The 21,435-nt window shown below is 44.2% G+C and overlaps 1 protein-coding gene across 1 annotated transcript in view; it reads right to left on the bottom strand.

Moving 5' to 3' along the window:
• The window catches only part of Cpn1 (carboxypeptidase N subunit 1), a 34,691-nt gene extending 14,207 nt beyond the window's left edge, over positions 1–20,484 (bottom strand). Inside the window, exons 1-5 of the mRNA XM_004669875.2 lie at positions 20,171–20,484; positions 13,453–13,649; positions 7,812–7,967; positions 4,010–4,192; positions 2,399–2,510 (exon numbers count right to left, since the gene is read on the bottom strand). Of these exons, the coding sequence (XP_004669932.2) occupies positions 2,399–2,510; positions 4,010–4,192; positions 7,812–7,967; positions 13,453–13,649; positions 20,171–20,393 (871 nt within the window). The 5' untranslated portion in view covers positions 20,394–20,484. The remainder of the gene's footprint in view (positions 1–2,398; positions 2,511–4,009; positions 4,193–7,811; positions 7,968–13,452; positions 13,650–20,170) is intronic.
• Between the last annotated feature and the right edge of the window lie 951 nt (positions 20,485–21,435).

Below are 21,435 nucleotides of genomic sequence, written 5' to 3'. Positions count from 1 at the left end.
TATATACAGCTGCCCCCCCCCCCCTTGCCAGCTCAGTTCACTCTCTTGCTGCTGTTGTCCACCTGCTGTGGCAGGGTGATGTCCAGCCTCTGCTCGTGCCGTGCTTTTCCCTGGAAACTATAAGCCAAAACAAAACCTTTCCCCCCTTAAGCTGCTTTTGGTCAGGTGCTTTGTCCCCGCAGCAAGAAGGTAGCAACATCCATGCACACACACACATGCACTAAAAAGAATATATTCAACACTAAACTGTACACTTAGGATGGTTAAGATGGGGCTGGGTGCGGTGGAGTGCTTCTGGAGCTCTGGGTGCTGGGGAGGCTGAGGGAGGAGGATTACTTGAGCCCATGACTTCAGGATCATCCTGGACAACACAGCAAGATCTCATTTCAAGACAGTAAAATCTGAAGGCTGGAGAGATGGCTTAGCAGTTAAGGCATTTGCCTACAAAGCCAAAGGATCCCGGTTCAACTTTCCAGAACCCATGTAAGCCAGATGCACAAGGGGGCGCATACATCTGAAGTTTGTTTGCAGTGGCTGGAGGCCCTGGTGCACCCATTCTTTCCCCCCTTCTGCCTCTTTCTCTCTCTCAAATAAATAAATAAAATATATTTTAAAAAAAAAGAAAATAATGGGCTGGAGAGATGGCTTAGCAGTTAAGCGCTTGCCTGTGAAGCCTAAGGACCTCGGTTCAAGGCTCAGTTCCCCAGGACCCACATTAGCCAGATGCACAAGGGAGCCCACACATCTGGAGTTCGTTTGTAGTGGCTGGAGGCCCTGCTGTGCCCATTCTCTCTCTCTCTCTCTGCCTCTTTCTCTTTCTCTCTCTGTCACTCTCAAATAAATAAATAAAAATCAATAAAAAACTTTTGAAAAAGAAAATAAAAGTTGAGATGGTAAAATTTTTCTAATATGTGTCATTTGCCACAGTAAAAATTGTGAAGTAATTATTCATTTAGTCAACCCTCACTTGTTCTTTACACTGACGAGGGCAAGCATCCATTACAGAAAGAAAAAATAAACTGGAGACCAACAACTAGAGAGCCCAATAAATTGTTTCTTCCCATGCGCTAGAATCACCTAAAAGGCTGATTCAGGGCCAGAGAACATACTGTTGGAACACTCATTATGATTAGCTTGGTATTAACTGTCAATCTTGAAATTGTGCCTGCTTAATTTAGACTGATGCTTCTCAGACAATGGGGAGAGTGGAGGAGAGACAAACCATGAATAGGTATAACTTGCAAAAGCATGTTCGGTGTTTGCAGTTTGGGAGGGGATTATGTATTGCTTTCCTAATACAAAGTTAAGGAGCCTGGGGGCTAACATCATGGTGCTTGTGTTAAAGTGCGCTTTGGCTCAGGTCTTCCTTCTCAGTGGTGACTTCATCCTTCTCCCCACTGCATCAGACCAACCAGCAACGCAGCCCTCACCAATGCTGTGTCTCAGATTTGAGAGGGTGGGGAATAACAGATGTTAAAAAAGGATTTCTGGAGGCTGGGGAGATGGCTCAGCTGCTGAAGGCACTTGCTTTCAGAACCTGCTGGCCTGGGTTCAATTCCCAAGCCACCCATGTAAGCTGTACACAAAAAGTGGTGCCAGTGTCTGGCATTCATTTGTACCTGCAAGAGGCACCAGTGTGCCCAGACACACACGTACATTTTTTTTTTTCAAGACTCCTGAAAGAACTTGGCTTCCTGCTTCAGCTCTTTTCCTATTCTCGAGTTCTCTACCTACCTGATGAAAGCTTGTAATCAGAAGTTTATTTTGACCCTCTGTTATGAGCAAGGCCAAGGAATAGAGGGATAATCCCCTTGGCAGAGCTGCCTGCTCCCAGAGGCATTTATACTCTGGCAAACCTGCTGGTGGGAGATGGGCAGTCAGTTCAGACAGCAGGGGTCACAGTGAGAGGCTTACCTCAACTACTCTGTAAGGCCTAGCATGTAGAAAGCCAGAGATTTCCAAGTGCCTTGTGTGTGCGTAATTTAAAGTATCAAAATTAGAAGCCCTGGTTATCATTAGGCTTAGAAATGAGGAAAACAAAGTCCAGAGAGGCTTCGTAATTAGCCTCAACCACACACCTAGTAAATGAGCAAGCTAGATTCCAACCCGATTTCATCTCAGGGCACTCAGCCTTTACTACATGGCTTCGTTATTTTTTTTTTTCCCTATGCCCAAATAGATTAGGGAGTCCAGTGGCAAGTTTGCCAGATCACAAGTTGTCCCTTCTTTGTTCTTAAATATTTACAATGTGATACTAAATGCCAGTCTGGGAATTCTCCATTTTTCAGATTTCTACTGAAGTGCAAACTTCTATAGTATTCCCTGGGAAAACTGGTCATTCTGAGGGAGAAGTGGGAACTGCTGAACTTCAGCTTGAGTAGCCCCAGGACTTCCTTACCTTTACTGAGAGAATACCAGGATGCCCCATTGGTGATGCCATCTGGGAAGTAATCTCCACAGTTCCATCCTTGGTGCATCCATCCGTGTGCATAGGAGTAGACCCTGGCTAGCTGGAAGAATCAGGTAGAAAATGATCTTGAGTGATCCCAACTCATACGGAACATGAATACTTAGAACTCAGGTGAAGCCAGGAAGCCTGCAACTGATAAGTAGCTGTTTGTACAGTGAGAGACAGTATATCAGGGATAAAGAGCTATGTGTGTGGGCGTGTATATGGGAGCACATGTGTGAATGTGCATGTATCTGTAAGAGTGGACTACATTTAGGAGATATTCTCTCTCTCTCCAGGATATCACTCTGTTTCTCAGGCTGGCCTTAAATTCACAGCAATCCTCCTGCCTCAGCCTCTCAAGTGCTGCCATTATAGGTGTGAGCCACCATGCCCTGCTAGGAAATGTATATTTTCATTTTTCCAGTTTCTTGGGGATAAGTTTTTTTTTTTTTTCTTTTTTCCGAGGTAGGGTCTCACTCTGGCTCAGGCTGACCTGGAATTCGCCATGGAGTCTCAGGGTGGCCTCGAACTCTCGGTGATCCTCCTACCTCTGCCTCCCGAGTGCTGGGATTAAAGGCGTGCGCCACCATGCCCGGCGGGGATAAGTTTTTCACATACAAAAGGAAGATGATACTAAACAATGCAGTGGTTCCCCCCCACCCCCTAAAAAAAAAAAACCCTAAACAGAATCACCTTTATTTTCTGAAAGAGCTTTTTTTTTTTTTTTTTTTTTGGAGGTAGGGCCTAACTCTATTCTAGGCTGTCCTGGAACTCACTCTATAGTCACAAAGTTGACATCTAACTCACAGCAATCCTCCTACCTCTGCTTCCTAAGTGCTGGGTGCTGGGATTAAAGTTGTACAGGTTTTTTGTTGTTGTTGTTGTTGTTGAATTTTATAAATCAATGAATAAAACAGGAAGCTCACTGTGTTTTGGTACATGAAAGATGTGTGTTAGAAACATAGGTATATATATTCAGACTCTAGAATTCTCCATTCCTCTTTTTTTGTTTATTATTTATTTATTTGTTTGTTTGAGAGTGACAGACACAGAGAGAAAGAGGCAGAGAGAGAGAGAATGGGCGCATCAGGGCCTCCAGCCACTGCAAACGAACTCCAGATGCAAGTACCCCCTTTTGCATCTGGCTACCATGTGTCCTGGGGAATCAAGCCTTGAACTGGGGTCCTTAGGTTTCAGAGGCAAGCGCTAAACTGCTAAGCCATCTAAATTAGAACTTCCCTAGTTCACATTTTATTCCATTAACTTATGACTAGTGCAATTAATCTTTTGACATATTTTTATTTGTCATTAGTTTAATATTTTTTACATCATGACAGTTATAAATTTTCCTCTTAATTTTTGATGAGTTCATGGCTCACTCAATACCCAAAGCAAAATGTAACTTACTAGACAGTACACCGTACACCCCTCACAAGTGGGCAGTACTTTCTATTACTTTCTGTGTGCTTGTTGCTAAGGAGATCCTGTGTTACTGATGTGAAATTCATTTTCTGAACCCCAAATTCCTCTGGAAAGACAAACCACCATTCTGTATACCTTTTTGAAAAGCTTATCATCAGGAGTGAGGGATTCGGAGGTGCGGTGGGGATTTTGAAACCGATGCTCAAGGGACTTGTCATATGGGTAATTGGCCACCACTGCCCCTCCATGGAGATTGGCTGAGAGAATGAAGTTGAAGGCATTCATCCACTGGATAACAGCCCTGGTCTCAGGTTCCACCTGTGATGAGATGAGAAGTTAGCAACCAAAGTGCCATATGGTTGCTAGGAAAATCTTGTCAGAAAGTGATTTAAGGGGACACCATGTCTGATTAAAACAGTCCTACCAGGGCTGGAGAGATGGCTTAGTGGTTAAGCGCTTGCCTGTGAAGCCTAAGGACCCCGGTTCGAGGCTCGGTTCCCCAGGTCCCACGTTAGCCAGATGCACAAGGGGGCGCACGCGTCTGGAGTTCGTTTGCAGAGGCTGGAAGCCCTGGCACGCCCATTCTCTCTCTCTCCCTCTATCTGTCTTTCTCTCTGTGTCTGTCGCTCTCAAATAAATAAATAAAATTAAAAAAAAAAACAGTCCTACCAGATATGAGAACTATAGCTAGAGTAATTTGACCTTGGAGTGATGAATTCAGAAATTAAGTGTATAGAACTTTTGTAAAATAAAATATGTGCAATTGTAATGCACAAAATAGACACAAAGGAAGCATTCAGTGAAAATTCTGTATGATATTACAATGATGCTGGCTTAGGATTCAAGTTCACCAATCTGGGAAGCACTTATTTGTAGAAATGGCTTTTAAAGGAGATGGCTTAGCAGTTAAAGGCACTTACTTACAAAGCCTGCCAGCCTGGGTTCAATTCTCTAGTACCCACTTAAAAGCCAGATGCATAAAGTGCCACATGTATCTGGAGTTTGTTTGCAGTGGCAAGAGGTCCTGGCATGCTCATGCTCACACTTTTTCTCTCTCTCTCCCTCTCATAAAAAATAAAAAAAATATTTTTTGAAAAAGAGATGACTTTCAACCCCTTTTTTTCAACACATCTCCTGTATGATTGTAATGACACTTTGGCCATATTCAAATTTCATGGATCAATGGCCCAATCATGGCTCAGTTGTGAAATTCCATCCTTTCTTTTGAATATTAGACTACTTGAATGATAATATTCTAAATAAAGTCTTCAATCTACTTGAACTTGCAGTGTGAAGAGTTTATAGTCAGACTGTACATTTTGCTATAGAGCTATTTGCTCAACCATATTTATTGCTGCTCTAGTCACAATAGGAGATGGAATCAATGTAGATGCTCGTCAAGTGATAAATGAATAGTACAGATGTGATACATATATAAAAGGAGTTTTCTTCAGCTGTAATGAAAAATGAAAATGTGAAATGTGCCAGAAAATAAATGGATCTGGAAAAGATTAGACTAAGTGAGGTTACCTAGGCTCTGAAAGTCAAACACACATGTTTTCTCTCATATGTGGATCCTGGCCTCAAATATTTAGCTTTGTTTGAATCAGTAATAGAAGTCACAACGCTTAGGAGGGCCCTGGTGGAGGGAGGAGAGACAAGAGCTATGGAAGTGATAGTGGCTAAGTGAAGTAGAAGAATGGGATGCTGGGCATGGAATGTTCTAAGTGGGATCAAGGGATGTGGGTGGAAGAGATGGGACTGGGAGTAGGGTTAGATTTTTTAATAATAGAAAAGAATTCCAGGCTGGAGAGATGGCTTTGTGGTCAAGGTGCTTGCCTATGAAGCCAAAGGACCCATGTTCAACTCTCCAGATCCCACATAAGCCAGACACACAAAGGTGAGGCGATCACAAGGTTGCACATGCCCGTTAGGTGGGACAAACATCTGGAGTTCAATTGCAGTGGATGAGGCCCTGACCAATTCTCTCTCTGTCTCTAAACTTAAAAAAAATTCACAGTCTTTAGAGCTTTTCCTCTTCTTGGAATGGAAATGTTCATTGACTTTTTTTTTTTTTGTATTAATGAGTTAATGGCTCCTCATGAACCAATGGTCAGCGCTGAAGACCCTATCTTTCCATCTCAAAGAAGACTGAATGATTAGGAATTAGCCTCCCACACTCAGAATAGACATACAGTCAAGTGCCAATTAATGATGAGGACAAATTCTGAGAAATGTGCCAAATCACTGAGTGAACTTACACAAACTAACACGACTAAGCTTCCCCTGCAGATGTAATCTTATGCGATCACTGCTGCATATATGGTCCATCATTTACCACAATGTCATTTTCAAGCACATGGATGAAATATCAAGGGCACCAGTCCTGGTAACCAGGGCTCAGGCCCTTTGAAGCAATCCTTTCTTTATAACCTCAGTCTCCTTAGAACAAGGTCATTCTCACTGTTTTTTTTTTTTTTTTTTTCTCACAGCTGTTCCAACTGGAGTGAGAGAGATTTTTCATTATCTTTTTTTTTCTCCTCAAAGTGAGGCAGAAGATTGAGTGGGAGCCTAATTACCTTATTTTACCTTAGAGAAACAAGTTTAATAAATCAGAACATCCTTCTGACTAGATATGCTGAGAAGTACCATGTTATTTTTTACTTATAATTTATTTGAGACAATGAACAGATGTTATCAGAAATCCAACACATCAGCATGACTTTTATGTTCTTTTCAAGGGGGAAAAACTAAGGCTGTTTTACCCAGAAACCACCAATGTAAAGGCTTACACCAGCTTTACTTTTCTCTCCCAGCCTCCTAGATACTCACAAACAGAGTATTTGGAACCATCCTATTAATCAAGACTGACAGTAATGCTCCGAGGATGAAGTCAGTTATCCCAGGAGCAGACCCACTAGCAGGAGAGAGCCAGCCCCATTACCAAGGAGTCACCCAATGGTACCTTTGAGGAAACAAAGGAAATGAGGGGCAGCATAGTAAAATGTCAGGGGTAGCAGGAAGAAAAGGGGAGAAACAATAAGAGTTAGAGCCCATGAGACTCTATTCTTTCTTTTTCTTCCTTTCCATTTTCTCTCTCTTTCTCTGTTTTTTCTTTTTGAGGCAGGGTCTCGCTCTAGCCCAGGCTGACCTGGAATTCACTCTGTAGCTCAGGCTGGCCTCAAACTCATGGCAATCCTCCTCCTCTAGCCTCCTCAGTACTGGGATTAAAGGTGTGCACCACCACACCCAACTTCTGAATCTCTTTCTCGAGCTAATTATTGCTGAATATACAGCTTGTCACAGGTATATGTGTCAGGAGAATGAATGTCAGAAAGAGGGCAGGCAAATGTCTTTAATCCCAGCACTTGGGAGGATGAGGAAGGAGGATTGCTGTAAAGTCAAGGCCAGTTTAGGGATACAAAGTGAGTTCCATGTCAGCCTGGGATAGGATGAGACCCTACCTCAAAAATAAAACAAAACAACAACAACAAAAAAGTCAGAAGACCTGGGTTTTAATCCTGAGGCCCTCAATTTCTACCTACACGAATTTAAATTATTTTACCTATAAGTGTAATATTGATAAGACAGTGACATATAACCCTGCTGAATTAACTGACTGTACAGTGTCATGATGGTTTTGAAAAAGCTCTGTGAAACTCTTAAGTTCCATGCAACCATCTGATGCTGCCTCTTCCACCACTAGGGCAGCTCCCATCAAACATTTGGTAGGCATGCGCTCCCTAGGGGGCGCTAAACCGGAGAGTGGATGAATGCAATGAAAGCCAAAGTAGAGTTACTGCTCTAGGCAGGTTAACAAGGAGGTAGACGGGGTGCTTAATTCTCGCTTGTTTTGTGCTGTGAAGACTGTTTAGCAACCTGCAAACAATTTCAGATGCTGATTTTCTTACTTCTGTTGCCAAATGTCATCTCCTACCTGACTTTTCCAGTTGTCTGGAAGGGGCAAGTGGTGGTTGGGACCTCCATACTTCTCATTGTAGTAGAAATAGGTATTGAGATCAGGGAAGTTCCGGTTCAGGTCCACTCCATTCGCATTGTTCCTGCCAACCAGATAACCAGACATGTCTGGGCCCTAAGGAGAAGATGGGGGATAAAAAAATGAAGATTTAGGACTGAATCCTGTATTTCAAGAGCATTGTATAGTTCTTTGAGATACTAGCTTAATGTATGAAATGACAGAACATTTTCTTCTTTCAACTTGTTGGAAGACTCAGTAATGTGTTCAAGTGTTCTTGGAGACCACAGACCCCAAGGCATCCTAGGAAAAGCTTTGACAAGAGTGCAGAGTTTCAGAATAATGGAAACTCTACATCTTTAAAAATAGCTTTATCTTAGATGTAACTTATATAGTACAAAATCACTTAAGTATACAATTCAGTAAAATTTAGTATGCTTATAGAGTTGTATAATCAACATCACAATTATGCTAAACTCACAATTTTAGAAGAATTCTGTCACCCTCAAAAGAAATCCCATTCCCATTTGCAGCCATTCTTCATCTTTACCCCACCCCTAAGTAATTATGTTCTGCCTCGATGGCTCTGTCTTCTCTGGAAATGTCAACAAAGTGGGGTCACCCATCACATGTTCTTCTCCAGATGCTTCCCATGGGACAAAATGTTTTTTACTTTCATCCATGTAGTATATATTCCTTTATTCCTTTCTATTGCTGAATCTATTATTATATGGATTTACAACTTTATTTTTCCATCCACCAGTTGATGTATTATCTTGGCTTCTAAGGGCTTTGGTAACAAATTACCACAAACTATGAGGCTTATAATAGCAGAAATTTATTCTCTCACAGATCTGAAAGATTAAGTTTAAAATCTGGGTGTCAGGAAGGTCATATTTCCTGGAGTCCTCTTTGTCTCTTCTACTTTCTGGCGGTTAGAGACTCCCTGAGCATTTTTAGGATAGATGCAGCTCTCTAATTCCTGCTTCCATCTTTACTGGCCTTCTTTTGTGTCTGTGTGTGTAAGGGTTTCTTTCTTCTTGTAAAGACATAAATCATATTGAATTTAGAGTCCATCCCAGTCCAGTATGTTCTCATCTCAATGACATCTGCAAAGGCTCTATTTCCAGGGCCCCATTCACAGGCTCCAGATGAACACAAATTTGTGTGGGTGGGGGTGAGGGTGGTAGATGCTATCCAATCAAGTTCCTTGACATTTGGGTTACATCACTTTTTTTTAGCATGCGTGTGTGTGTGTGTGAAGGACAGAGGAAAAACCTCAGGGTGTTTGTTCTCTCCTTTCATCTTCTTTTTGAGACATGGTGTCTGTTGTTTGTTTATTTATAGATTTATTGGTTTCTTGAGGTAGGGTCTCACTTTCTAGACCAGGCTTAACTGGGTAGCCCCAAACTCACAGCAATCCTTCTACCTCTGCCTCCCAAATGCTGGGATTAGAAGTGAGCACCACAATGCCCAGCTTTATTTATTTTTGAGATAGGGTCTTACTCTGGACTAGACTGACCTGGAACTCACTCTATAGTCCAGGCTGGCCTTGAACTCACAGGGATCCTCCTACCTCTGCCTCCCAAATTCTAGGATTAAAGGCGTGTGCCACCTGGTGTCTCTCTTCCTTTGCCACTGCATGTGTACCATTCTAGCTAGCCCATGAGCCTCTAGATTCACCTGGTTCCACCTCCCATTGCTGTAGGCACATTAGAATCATAGACACATGGCACCAGCTTGCAGCTGGCCTTGTGTCGGTGATGGTAAGGAGGTGTTTTTAACCACTGACCTATCTCCCAGCCCCATTAGGTCCACTTGTTTTGGCAAACAAATAATGTTGCTATGAACACTTACGTGTGAGCCTTGTATGGATGTATGGTTTTATTTTCTCTGGATAGATGGGTATGAATACAACTGCTGGATCATAAGGAAGTCTATGTTCAACTTTTTTGAGAAATTATTGTTTTCCAAAATGGTTCTACCATGGAAACCCATCCTCTTCTTTTTCTAAAAAGAAGTTAAGATTCTTACTTATCTCCTGAGTAGTAGTAACTTTCTGGATTCCTTAATAAGTCTGTTCAAACTTGAAATTTTCTCTCTCTCTCTTTTTTCAAAGTAGGGTCTGCCTCTAGCCCACGCTGACTTGGGATTCACTATGTAGTCTCAGATTGGCCTTGAACTCGCAGTTATCTTCGTATCTATCCATCCAAGTGTTGGGATTAAAGGCATGTACCACCATACCCAGCTGAAATTTTATCTTTATTTACTAATGTAATCAATCAACTAACAGTTGCTGCTTAAGCCTTCTCTATTCAAAGCTCTCAGACACTGGGAAAAGAGCTAAATGAGGCATCATTCTAGGCTTCTAGGAATTCACAGTACGTATGGGGACATGGATATACGTAAATAAACATGTAAAGTGGTAGGTTAGAGATAAGCTTCAGTAGTCCATCCAAAATTGAAAGTCCACTGGACATTTTGAGTGTCACTGGAGAAAGGGAATCATGTCCATTGCAGTCCTGTAGAGTGGCTGAAGCTGAAATTTCTGGCTGCTCGTGGAGGTGGAGTGAATGAATTAATGCTGGAGAGCTGCAAACTCGGAGGTGGACTGGCACTCACATTTCCTCTAAGAAATCTTTATCATTCTTAGAGTTCTCCTTTTTTACATGACATCCCACTTGTATTTTATTTTTGGAATGTACTGAAAATATAACATTTTTTTTAAGTTCTCAAGTTTCTTGTACCAGTTCTGTTCCTGTGGGAACATTTATCTGCCTTTTCAGCTTGATGTGCACTTCTGCGGCACAATGGTTTTCTTTGTGCTTCTAGGAGTGTGCACTACTTGCTTGTTTTTAGCCATGTATCTCTTAACTGTCAATATTGGCGGCAATGGGCTTTATCAGTTGATTTTCCATGTGCACTGGTTGTTTGTTAGGCTGGCAAGAAAGGGTTTGCTTGGCTGAAAAGTGTGGTTGGGTGATAGAGCATTAAAAATGTTTGCCTAGTATGTGCGAGGCTCCTAGCTCCATCGCCAGCACTGTCAGAGAGGAAGAGAAGCCGGGTGTGGTGGCGCACACATTTAATCCCAGCACTAGGGAAGCAGAGGTGGGAGGACCACTGTGCGTTTGAGGCCGGCCTAAGACTATATAGTGAATTCCAGGTCAGCCTGGGCTAGAGTGAGAGCCTACCTCAAAAAACCACAAAAAGAAAAGGGAAGAGGAGGAAAAAGAGGAAGAGGAAAGAGGAGAAACTGCTTCCCCTAACTGAAGGTTTCCAGGTTCTCATAAACATAGCAGATGATGTAATATATTTCTATTGCTGCTGTAACCAACCTCCACACTCAGCAGCTTAAAACAGCATCAGCTTATTATCTTACAGTTCTGGAGCTCAGAAGACTGAAACAGGCCTCAAGCAAGGTGGCAGCAGGGCCACGTTCTTTCCAAGGGCTCAGGGGGATCTGGTTCCTGCGTTCCAACCTCTGGAGGCCACCCACATGCCTGGGTTAATTGGCGCATTTCTTTCTTCAGAGCTAGTAGCACAACATCCTTAAGCTTCTGATTCTGACCTTCAGCCTCCCTCTGCCACATGTTAATGACCATTGTGGCTGATTCCACTGGGCTCAATCAAATAGTTCAGGGCATATTAGGTAAAATGATTAGCAACTGCAGTTCTACCTGCAAACTCAATTCTTTCTTGCCAAGTCACATTACATTTTCACAAGGTCTAGGGGCTAGGATGTGAACATTTTTTGGGGAACCATTATTATGCCTTCCTACGTGTGGCTTCCAAGTCTGGTGGCTAGATGAGCAGGCAGCTTTCCTCTGGGCATGGTAGGGAGACAGGGAACCTGAGAACCTGATGGATCCTCGCTTTGGTTCAGGTTCAAGATCTGCTCCCTGGTGGGCTTCCCAGAGGTGGTTCTAGCAATTGGTGGACCAATAGGAGATTTCCCTATCCTTCTGTGCAGATGTGAGGAGTTGACCCTCCACTTTCTGCACTGAATACAAGGAGAGCTACTGAAGGAAAGTAGCAATGCTGGAATTGTCCCTCAAACAGCTCTCCAGCTTTCCCAGAAGCCCAGGTCCCGAGGCATGACAGCGATTTCCAGTGGTGGCATAAAGGTTTCTTTCACGGAGTCATTTTAAGAGGAAGTGATGAGACCACAGGGGTTATTTGTGCTGAGCTAGCATTCCACCCCTGACCTATCTGCCTTCACTCATCCCCAGCTCACGTAGGCTGAAAACATGCGTTAGCTTAACCTTCCTCCCCCACAAAGGAATATATTTACTGTCAAGGGATGTCCCCACTGCATGTGGCAGATAGGTCCCTGGCCTCATCTGACATTTCTGAAGGTCTGGGGAAGGATCAGAGCTCTGTATTTCAAAAATCTTCACCTGTGATTCTGATGCACAGCCACAAAGCAGAACTTCTGGTCTACAGTAAGACACGCTGGCATGTCTGCTTTTATGTTAGGAAATAAAGTACAAAACCCACAGGCAATTTTCTTATCTGTGTCGCTGCAAATATAACTCCAAAATAAAGAAGCACCAAGTACATCTTTAGTAGCAGAACAAACGCTATGGAAATGCAGTTGAAGATGGCAGAAGTCTACATGGAAGCCTGAGGCAGGAGGATCACAGCTGTCACCTGAGCAATTTAGCAAGACCTTGTCTCAAAATTAAAAAGTAGTAAGTGGATGGCTAAGTAGATAAAGCACTCGTCATGCAGGTGTGAGGACTGGAGTTCAGAACTCACCAACCACGTAAGTGCTGGGTGGGAGCAGCTGCCTGCCTGTACTCCCAGCACTCAGGAGGGGAAGACAGGGGCTCCGTGGGGCAAGCTGGTTGGCTAGACTAGCCAACTTGGCAAGCCCTGGGTTCCAGTGAGAGATCCTGCCTCAGTAAATAAAGTGGAGAGTGATCAAGGACCCAATGTCAAGCTCTGGTTCTACATGCACACCTGTACACACAGGAGCACACACAAGCACATACATCACGCATGCAAAAAATTAAAATACAATAAATTAAACAGGGGCTGGAGGTATAGCTCAGTAGTGGACTGCTTGCCTAGCATGTGCAAGACCTTAAGCTAAACCCCTAGTACATCAATGAAGGAGAGAAGGAGAGGAGAAGGAAAGGAGGGGGAGGGACAGAGAAAGGGAAGGAAGAAGAAACAGCAGCACTAATTAGAAGAATTAACTCATCAACCCTTCACTCCCAAGTATGGGGAGAGCTTGTGGTTGAAGCTAAAAGTTTAGGAAAGGCAGTGTGTCTTGCAGCACCCGCTCAAGGCAGCACAGTATTTTCCAGTTTGTAAGGCACTGTCGTGGCTGTCGCCTCGCCGGTCCTCACAATAAAACCTTGAGGTCGGCAGGACTGGTGCAGAGCAAGCTGAGGCTCAAACGACAGGCCACGGTTACTGCCTGAGCTTCCATAGGGCAGAGCCAAAGTCTTCATCTTTTATTACATTTCTATTTCCCCTGTGTTTTATCTTTTACTTTTGACCGATATTTACAACCAGACAAAAGACTACTGTCTACTGGCATTCATTTCATAGGGCGGCCTTAGCGTCTTCACCGCAGCTCCCCCGGGCTCCCTACCTGGGCGGCAGCCACCTCGTAGCCATCGGGGTTCATGGAAGGTAGGATGTGAATGCGGGTGTCCTGGATGAGGCGCAGGACGCGCGGGTTCCGGCTCCGGAACTCCTCGCACAGGAACTCGGACAGCTGCAGCAGCAGCTCGCGGCCCAGCACCTCGTTGCCGTGCATGTTCCCCACGTACTTGACTTCGGGCTCCACTGGAAGCAGAGAAAGGCGCTCGCACGAAGGAACCGAGGGGACGGGGAAGCCTGCCGCGGCGGTGATTCCTGACCCTGCAAAGGCTTCTTTGCCTTCCTTTGCAGCAAGAAGTAACCCGAAGTCTCAGAGAGCAGGGCCTGACGGTGCTTGACTGCAAGCCTAGCACTTAAGACATGGAGGCGGGAGAATTAGTGCAAGGCCAACCGCTACCTTAGCGAGCTCAAGGGCAGCCTGGGCTACATACATACTCTGTCTCAAACTTTCCCTTTTTTCCCCCAAAGAAAAAAGTTAAGGAAAGAAGGAAAGGAAATCTCAGGCTTCCATTAGCACTTTTCCAGTAACTCTCGAGCCCTTTCCCAAACAATGATTGCTAAAGCTACAGAAATTCATGTCAGGGATAATGACGACTGTTACCGAGCCGCACGCTGCAGTAGGCTTTTATGTCCATTACTGCTGACTGTCATAGCAAAGCTCGGAAGCTCCTACTTCCACCCAAGAGGACGCAGGCTCTAAGGGTGGGGCGTTTGGTGCTGCTCCGCTGACAACGCAAGTCAAAGCCATCTACCATTTGCAGTAGTAGCGTGCTGCTTCTCAGAGGCAAATCTTTTAGGATAACAGCATTTTACCAAAACCACCCTCATAAAGTGGTCTAGATTTTAGCTTAATTATCCCAGCTGAAAAATTTAATTTTCCTGGTACGAGGGGAACCAGACTCTTTCCTTCAAATCTGAAAAATAAACCTATCTTGAGGCATGCAATGAGAGTCTACTTGTGTCTCAGTTCTTGGTCCTCCCTTTGGGCTTGGAAAACAGCCTCTAGAATTACTTAAAGAAGACAATACTGGGCTGGATAGATAGCTCAGTGGTTAAAGGCACTTGCTTGTAAAGCTTGACAGCCTGTGTTCAATGTCCCGGTACCCATGTAAAGCCAGATGAACAATCTTTTTTTTTTAGATTCTTTTTTAAATTTTATTTTTATTTATTTACATGAGAGAGAAAGAGAGAGAGGGAGGGAGGGAGAGAATGGGCACACTATGGCCTCTAACCACTGCAGACGTACTCCAGATGTGTGTGCAACCTTATGCTTATGGGTTTATATGGATCCTGGGGAATCAAACCTGGGTCCTTTGGCTTTATAGATGGTTGCCTTAACCACTAAGCCACGACTCCAGCCCCAGATGAACAATCTTGCTCCTTTTTAAATTTTTTTGTTCATTCATTTATTTATTTGAGAGCAACAGAGAGAGAGAGAGAGAGAGAGAGAGAGGGAGGGAAAGAGAATGGGTGTGCCAGGGTCTCCAGCCACTGTAAACAAACTCCAGATGTGTGCGCCCCCTTGTGCATCTGGCTAACGTGGGTCCTGGGGAATTGAGCCTCAAATCCGGGTCCTTAGGCTTTACAGGCAAGCGCTTAACTGCTAAGCCATCTCTCCAGCCCTCTTGCTCCTTTTTAAACAGAAGGAGAAGAATTCTTGCCAGTGACTTCTTTTTTTAACCTAACATTTTCCTACCTCTGTAACTTTTGATTCTGTTCCTTTTCTCCTTATTTCTTCTCTAGTCTCATAGGCCTGGTTCAAACACCGCTGCCTCTGCAATCTTGAGCTCTCCTTGCTAGATGTGAGCTCTCTGTTGACTTCCCTTTCACAGTACTTATCACTTCCTGTGCTGAGTTCTGCCTATATTTGCACATGCTTATGGGATCCAGCTTTAGCAATGTAGATGGTCTTAAAATTTCTTTGGGAACAATCCATTCACTATTCTATTATTCTTTTTGTTTCTTTAGTTTTTCAAGGTAGGGTTTCACTCTAGCTCACACTGACCTGGAATTATGTAGTCTTAGGGTGGCCTCAAACTCACAGCAATCTTCCAACCTCTGCCTCCCAAGTGCTGGGATTAAAGGCATGTACCACAATGCCCATCTCTCATTATTCTTTATTTTAGTATTGCTATAGCAGTTATTTCCAAAGGAATTCTTGTAATCCACCAAGCTCATGTTGTAGATTTTATGATACATATTATTAAATCTTAGGGTATTTCTTTTTTAAAATTTTTTTGTTCATTTTTATTTGTTTGAGTGTGACACAGAAAGAAAGAGACGCACACACACACACACACACACACACACACACACACAGAGAGAGAGAGAGAGAGAGAGAGAGAGAGAGAGAGAGAGAGAGAGAGAGAGAGAATGGGCGCGCGAGGGCTTCCAGCCACTGCTAATGAACTCCAGACATGTACGCCCCCTTGTGCATCTGGCTAACGTGAGTCTTGGGGAACTGAGCCTCGAACTGGGGTCCTTAGGCTTCACAGGCAAGTGCTTAACTGCTAAGCCATCTCTCTAGCCCAAATCTTAGGGTATTTCTTAATCTTCTGTGTCTTCCTCACTTTTCTTATTGAAATATTGTGACACCCTCTTGTTTTTGTATTTTCTGTGGCTGCTTTTCCTGGAAGAGTTGAATATCTATGACAGAGACAATATTGTCTAATAAGCCTAAAGGATTTACTGTCTGACCCTATACAGAAAATTTTGTCAGCCCTTGATTCAGAAGAATAGACTTTTTAAATTAAAATAAAAAACTTTAAATGTGTTAAAATGTCTTTTAAAAATATTTATTTATTTGAGAGAGAGAGAGAGAGAGAGAAATAAAGAGAAAGTATGGGCCCACAAGGGTCTCCTGCCACTGCACATGAACTCTAGGTATATGTGCCATTTGGTATTTGAACTCGAGCCATCAAGCTTTACAGGCAAGTGCCTTTGGCCACTGAGCCATCTCTCCAGCCCAACAGATGTCTATCGTTTAAGAAAGATTGGTGATAAAAAAAAAATGGCAGGGAATTTTCCTCAGATTTTGTTGAGTAAGATAAAATTTGGAAAATCTATTTTTAAAATATTTTATGTATTTATTTATTTGAGAAAGTGTGAAAGAGGGAGAGGGAGAGGGAGAAAGAGAGAGAGAGAGTGAATGAGAATGGGTACACCAGGGCTTCTAGCCATATAAACAAACTCCAGACATGTACCACCATGTGTAACTGGCTTCTTGTGGGTTCTGGGGAATCAAGCCTAGTCCTTAGGCTTTGCAGGCAAGTGCCTTAACTGCTAAGCCATCTCTCTAACCCCGGGAAAATCTATTTTAGTCTCCTCCAGTCTCTCTTAATTATTAAAAGAAGTTTTAACTTCTCTGTGACATACAAGTGTGGGAATCACTGGCCTTATTTACCCAGCACAGTGTTACACATTCTGTAGGCACTCACTATCAAATCTTTTTGGCTCTAAATTCAATATAGACAATACAACCATGTCTCATAATAAGCACTGTTGGGCTGGAGAGATGGTTTAGCTGTTAAGGCACATGCCTGTGAAGCCTAAGGACCCATGTTTGACTCCCCAGTACCCACATAAAGCCAGATGCACAAGGCTGTACCTGCATCTGGAGTTAACTTACTATAGGCCCTGGCATGCCCATTCTCTCTCTCTTCCTCTCTCATAAATAAATAAATAATAAGCACTATTGTCATTTTGGTTCCAGCTCCCACATCTTCATGCCTAGATCTTTGTAATAACTCTTCCACTGGGTCTTCCTGCATCTGTCTAGCCCTATTAAGATCTATTTTTCTGAAGTGCTTTGTGATGTTGTCTATTCATGACCTTACAGTGGCTCTTGCTACCTGCACGAGGCCTGTATGATATTGCACCCATCAACAGGTTGTCATAGATGATGGAGGTGGGGGAAAGACATCAATATAAAAGGAGGAATATTAGGAAAGGAGAGAGGACTCAGTGGAGGGAGATGTAGAACAGAGGACAAAGGAGAAAGGTGGGAGGGGACTATGGACATTTTCAATAAAGATTTTTTTTATTTTAATTTTAAAAGTCTATTCTCCTGAATTAAGGGTTGACAAATTTCTGTAAAGGGCCAAATAGTAAATCCTTTAGGCTTTGTAGACAGTATTTCTCTATCACAGATATTCCACTCTTCCAGGAGAAGCAGCCACAGAAACTACACAAAAAAATGGATGTGACAAGGTTTCCATAAGACTTCATTCACCAAGTGAGTGGCTGCCCTCTTGGCTGCAGTTTGTTGGCCTCTGTTCTGAGTGATCTTTTAAAACTTCCTGTCAAGCCACGAGTGGCAGCACATGCCCTGAGCCCCAGCACTTGGGAGGCTGAGAGTAGAGGGTCACCTTGTGTTGAGACCAGTCTGGGGCTACAGCGTAAATTCCTAAGCTAGAGTAAGACCCTGTCTTGAAAAAATAAATACATACAACATTATGCCAGATTGCATGACTCTCTACTTAAAACTCTGTACTGGCTTCACATTTTACTCAAAGTAAAGGCCAAGCTCTTTCTTCTAAGGTCCTACAGGTGCCCAGTCCTCTCGGTCATCGGCTCTGACCTTACCTCCTGTTCTTCCATTGTTCATTCTGCTGGAGCCACAGTGACCTCTCACTGTTCCTCATGTGCGCTAAGCATGTTCTGGTTCCAAACTCATTGCCTTTGATGTTCCCTCTGCCTGATACACTTGCCCCCATCAGTATAGCTTGCCCAGTCATGCCCTGCATATCTCTGCTCAACACCTCAGTGAGAGGAGCCTTTCCTGAGTGCCAGCAATGTCCCCGCTCCTCCCTGGATTGCCTCATGGCTCACTTCTCTTTCCTCACTTTGTTCTTAAGACAGCACATATTTCCATCTGGCATGCTGTGCACCTGCTCAGTTACCTGTTTCTTGCTGGTCTTATTTCACTGTAATTCAGGCCCACGAGGAGGGCCATCTGAGTATTATCAATTGTACTTCCAATGTCTACAAAAGGTCTTGCATCTGCAGTTGATTGGTGATCCTTGTAGAATAAAAGAATGTAAGGCACAAAGGGAAGAATGTTAATAAACAGGGCTTGAGAGAAAAGAGCAAAGTAACAGAATTGTATGGAAAAGCTTCAAGGAAGGATTTGAATGTGAGAACTACAGGGACACCAAGAAGGAGACATGAAGTCCATTAGACAGTCCTAGGATTCCACATGAGCAAAAGCAGGTGTTTGTTATACAGGTGCAGTTTCAAAGCAGAACCCCAATCCCTGTGGACCACGTGGACCTTCTTGAGCCTCTTCTGTACCATATGTGGGAGCTCTCACAGTCAGAAGCCACCGGACTCTTAAAACGTAAGAGCGAGAGGACTATGTTACTATCTAGGGAAATTATGCTAGCATCTATGTGCTCAATGGCGGCGGGGGATAAAGAGAGTGGCATCCCTTAGGAGTTAAGAGACCCATTGGCTATTTAGTACATTAATTTAGGCACATTGTGACAGAGAGTAGGGCTGGATGATGTGGAAGGGAGAGGGAAAAGGAGTGGTTTTAGAATTGACAGTGTCAAGAAAGAACTGATATAACTTAAATGCCACAATTGCTAGAAATGAGGCAATGAGAGGTGAGAAACAACATCAGTGCTCATCAATGAATAATTAACGCAATGACCATGATGCAGTGAAATACTGTGCTGCCATACTAATGACACAGATCTACAATCACACACATGGATGCTGTTTACTACAGACTATGATATGGAAAAAGCCATTACCGTGTGGTTGCATTCTTACGAAAAGAAACTTTCATTTGAGAGGTAGAATTGAATGACAAACATATTTGTAACATTTTGTATTAACATGAATGTTAATAATGGTTATTTCTAGCAGTTTTAGTTGTTTTGAGATGGGATCTTGTACATTGCCCAAACTGGCCATGAGCTGATTTTATTTTCTTTCTTTCCTGAGACAAGGTAGCCCAGACTGGCCTCCAACTCTGTGCAGGCAAGGATTACTTCACACTTCTCATCCTTTCTCCTCCATCTCTCAAGTGCTGGAATTGCAAGCTTGGGCCACCACACTGTGCTTATGTGGTGCTAAGGTTTGAACCCAGGACTTCACGCATGACTGCCAATCATTTACCAACTGAGTTACATTTTCAGTCCATAAAGTGCTTTTTAACCCGAACATGGATTGCTGTGACAATAGATGCAAGCTAAGGATAAATAAATTAAGCTAAATGTTACAGCCTTCAGACTCTCTGGGATACCATCCACCATCACACCGCCAACCCTGGAAGGGATATTCCCAAAAACCCTTCTAGCAGAACCGAAGGCTAATCGTTTCTGCTATGCTCTTGAGCAGTGCGACCTGAAAGAATAATTTCGAAAGGAAAAGACCAGGCATGTTAGGGGGGGAAGGGGTATGGGAAGGGATCGGCAAGATGATCCACCTTTTATCATTAATGTCTTGAGGGAAACAGAACTGAAGCAGCAGGGAGAGTCTAGAGCCTGAATTGGGGTTGCAGCCCTCCAGTGACAAGAAAAGTCTGAGAGCTAAGTGCGTGGGTGGGGGGGGGGGGGCTGGGGGGAGCCTCACTCCAGGTTGAGGAAGAGGAATACAGGTGGAAGGTTTCACGCACCTTCTTGGAAGAAGCCCCATCACCGGCTGTGTAAGGGAAGGGTGCTGCCCCCCCACCCCCCACCCCAGGACTGCTCAAGACTTACGGGGCTCGTGGCTTCCAGGGTAGTCGCTGAGCTCCAGCACGTAGAGCAGCCGCCCCTTCGCGCTGCGCCCGATGCTGTAGACGCGCGTGATGTCGGGGCACTGGTTGTGCACCTTGTACAGCGCCCGCACGAGCTCGTCGTAGCGGTGGTGCCGGAAGGTCACCGGGGCCACCAGCTTGAAGAGGAGGAGGAGGCGCAGGAAGACGGGGAGCGGGGCTGGCATGTCGCTGGGCGTCAGAGAAGCCCACGGAAGGGCGTCCTCGCCCCTCCAGGCAGGGCGGCCGGCGCGGCCTCGAGCCCTCCACCCCGGGCTGCGCCGCCGCTCAGCTCTCGGCGCTCATTCCTCTCTTTCCCCTAATCCTGGAGAACTGTTGGGAGGCGATCGCTCTGGACATCCCCACGTTAGTAGTCTCGCCGATGCTGGTTTACTGATTAACTGGACTGTAAACAGGCCTCGATAAATAGCTGCTTATAACCCTTTGGTTCCCAGAGGGTTTTAAGAAACTTGGTACCTGCCTGTTCTCTTTGTTACAAACTTACAAAAGGCGCTCTCAGTCGCCTTTGCTCTCGCCCAGGTACTGCTGCCAGACTGTCTCAAGGCCCATCCTGTCTTGCTCTGTTTTCCCTCAATAATCTTTCCATAACAGCAACAACAAAATATTTCTTTTAAAATAGGGGGGAAATATCTTTCAACAATGCCGTATGGCATTTTTTCCTCTCAGGGCATAACATGGTGCCATCTTCGAATAGAGAATGCTCTGGCCTGGTAGCCATGGCAACTTTGAAGCAGAACTGGAGGGAGAGCCAGGCTATGGCCGTGGTAGTGAACTCCTGACCCTCCCGGGTAGATGGAGGAGAGGAGGGTCACATCCTCACCTGGAACTCCAGAGATCGTTCTCCCGGCTTTCCTCCCAGCTGCAGGTGATCTTGGAGAAAAGCTACATTATGTAGGATAAAGCTTAACCAGCAGGGGAACCCCATGATGCAGTTTCCATGAGGCTGCTATCCAGGGTGGGGTGAGACTTGGTCCTGGTACAGTGACCTTTGAGCCACTCATGTCTCTGGGAGTAACCCGTCCCTAGTGCTCTGTAAGTATTCCCACGAAACTCATTGGTTCTCCAAAATTGGATTTTGATGCAATTGTGCTGTGGTCTATCATCTTGGGCCCTAGCTGGAGTGAATAGACTTGTGTTTGCATCTTCCCAATCTCCCCAGGGGAAAAAGTTTTACAGGGAAAAGCAGATGCCATCTTTTAAAATGAGAAT

This window comes from Jaculus jaculus, chromosome 1 (assembly GCF_020740685.1).
Source record: "Jaculus jaculus isolate mJacJac1 chromosome 1, mJacJac1.mat.Y.cur, whole genome shotgun sequence".
NCBI lineage: Eukaryota > Metazoa > Chordata > Mammalia > Rodentia > Dipodidae > Jaculus > Jaculus jaculus.
The sequence above is the reverse complement of the archived record's forward strand: the minus strand, read 5'-3'. Positions and strand labels throughout refer to the sequence as shown.